Source organism: Pteropus vampyrus, unplaced genomic scaffold, assembly GCF_000151845.1.
Source record: "Pteropus vampyrus isolate Shadow unplaced genomic scaffold, Pvam_2.0 Scaffold18193, whole genome shotgun sequence".
Taxonomy (NCBI): domain Eukaryota; kingdom Metazoa; phylum Chordata; class Mammalia; order Chiroptera; family Pteropodidae; genus Pteropus; species Pteropus vampyrus.
Window position 1 is genome coordinate 1 of NW_011906974.1, and position 2536 is coordinate 2536.

Genomic DNA, 2536 nt, shown 5'->3' on the forward strand with positions numbered 1-2536 from the left:
GCTTCCTGCCACTGGGCCTGAGCAGGAAGGACTTCCTGAGTTTTCCCCTTTCCCTGTTTCTTCAGAGCCCTAGAATCCCTTGCTGGTTTCTCGGAGCTCCCTGGTTTTCCCAAGATGCACTGCTTCAGGTGAGGACACAGTTCTCCCAGTGACTGGCAGAGTCTGGCCATGAAAAGGACCGCATGCAGCTTGACTGCGCTGAGGGCCGCCTGCTGCCCTCGCACTGCTTCTTCAATGCTCTGCAGCTCTGCCCGGATGCAGTCCGCGACGTGCCTGATGCACGCCACCGAGTGAGTCCGCAGCATTTCCTGCACAGTCCCAGCATCTGCGTATCTGTCAAAGGCACAGGTCTTGGCTTGCGTGAGGGAGACATCCTTGGACAGTGACGAGTCACCAGAGGGAAGGTAAGCCAGGAGGTCATCCAGCTTCACCTTGAGTTTAGAATCTAGGGCAGAGCAGAAGTTCTGCACACAAGGGCTGACAGCCTGAGCTTTCATGGAGAGCCCGCTGCCGGCAAACTGCCCCCGGTTTGCCACGGGGACCCAGGCGGCGTCAGAAGGCAGGTCGTTAGGACTCTCGGACCAGAGGAAGGCAGACATGTTGTGCTCGAAGTAGATGTGTTTGCTTGAAGTGGAATTGCTGGTGCTGCTTTCAAGTTCCTGCAAAGCTGAAACGAGGAGCTCTTTGGAGCTCGTGGAGATGGAGTCAAAGCCCTCTTTTGTCAGAGTCTAAAGGAGAAGAAGAAAAGTGTTCTAATCACAGTTCCTTCCAGGAAATCTGAAAACAAGAGCACTAAGTGGCCATCTGCCCAAGCATTCCAGAAGTTCTCCACCAGGCTTGAAAGATGACACGGGGCTGGCAGAGAACAGTCACCACGGATAGACATGGACGTGTTCCCCACCAACTGAGAGAGGCCTGGTTGCTTTTTCAGCGTCAGAATCTGGATCTCTGTTCATTGCTATGGTTCATTTATCCAAAGGAACCACCACTGAAAGCCATTCTAACACCCTGGAGTAAGTCACAGGGAAAGAATACACTTAGCAAGTGACAGGAGGCTACTCGGTCAAAAGATCACACTAGGACCGGCCATGAAACAGGGACCACATGACGTCCCACCTTACCTGTAATCGGTCGAGGAACAGCTGTTGCATCAAATCCTCCCAGAACAAGAGTGGCTTCTCCAGAAGCCGGCGACATATCACATCCCAGCTGTGACTGGTGGACTCGTTGGTAAGCAATTCCCACATGGCATCCCGGATCCCCGCGAGACCTTTCATGCTCTTCACGTACATAAGCAGGTTGGTGATCCCGTTTTTAATGTCCTCATTACACCTGCAACAAAGTCATTGCCCTTGGGCCTCATTAGAGTTCTGGTTTCACAGCTTTATTGAGGAAAACAGCAGGACTCCACGTCCCAATGTATAGATACATTGATCTCACAGCGTTTCAAAATAGGTGTAAATGCAGCATTTCTGGCTGGACTGGCGGGGAGAGTCTAGCCCCTTCGCCAGGCCTACCTGCCAGGCCTACCCTTGCTTCCTCGAGGTCTCCAGAGGGAAGCTGCGAGCCCCAGACAATGGCTTCAAAAACAGTGCACTAAATAAAAGCTTAGGAGGGGCAGAACTCTGACATAAAGAGAATTTAAAACCCTCTGCGTAATACTTTGAAAGACAAGTTCCTTCCTGGTTCTCCCATAGTGAGGGGCTAATCTGCCATGAAAGGTTAAGTGACAGGCGGCTGAGTGAGCGGCTGGCACGACCTATTGGTGGCACGCGGAGCATCACCCAGGAGATCAGACCTGTCCCTCATCCCTCACTGGACCCTGGATGGCCCATGCAGGCTGGCGGGTGGGCCCCTGCCAGGCTCGGGAAAGCTCTGCGGCTTACATGTGGGCCCACTGCTGCAGCGTGTCTTGCAGGTACTCCTGGCTGATGGGGTGCGCGAGGGTCCGCAGAGCCGGCTGGAACGTGACGATGGACGCGGGCAGGTGTCTGAACCAGCTGCAGAGCTTCATCTCTCCTTGCAGGACACCGGTGCCCTTCCCTAAAGAGAAGGCCAGGTGAGGAGGAGTCGGGCCATCCTCTCAGTGGCATATTAAAAAGTGGACCTCGAGGGCATTTCCAAAAATCATCTGGTCTTCCCTGGGCAGGCCAGACGGGGCCCCTGAAGCAGAGGGAAAGGAAAGCAGAGAACATGCCCGGGCCTCCCGCTCTGGTCATCCTGTTGGTTGAGGAGAAGGCAGAGACGGGCAGGGAAGAAGAGGGAGAGCTGGGTGCGGTGCAGTTTCAAAGTAGAACAAAATATGAAAAGCGACGGTTTCCCCTTCCTCGCAGTCCTCCTACCACCCTTGGAGCTCTAAGGAAAGGATCGACCACTCATCCTGATCACAGCTGTAACTCTCCAGAGGTGACCTCTCCAGAGGGACATGGCCTACGCGGTGGGACTCTGGGAGGCCCAATCATTATGTTCTGTGCGCAGGCACCCTCTGGAGTTGGCAACACGGGGTCCTTCTGAGGTCCCTTGTCCTTGTTTTCTA

At 54.4% G+C, this 2536-nt stretch overlaps 1 protein-coding gene across 1 annotated transcript; it reads right to left on the bottom strand.

The window, feature by feature from the left end:
* Nucleotides 1–5: 5 nt before the first annotated feature.
* LOC105310955 (conserved oligomeric Golgi complex subunit 1-like) lies at nucleotides 6–2082 on the bottom strand (the record flags this gene model as incomplete). The annotated part of the gene is made up of 3 exons (XM_011387028.2): nucleotides 1887–2082; nucleotides 1122–1332; nucleotides 6–728 (listed from the first exon to the last, which is right to left on the bottom strand). Coding segments are annotated over exons 1-3 (1062 nt in total), but the record flags the coding sequence as incomplete, so codon positions are not given.
* Between the last annotated feature and the right edge of the window lie 454 nt (nucleotides 2083–2536).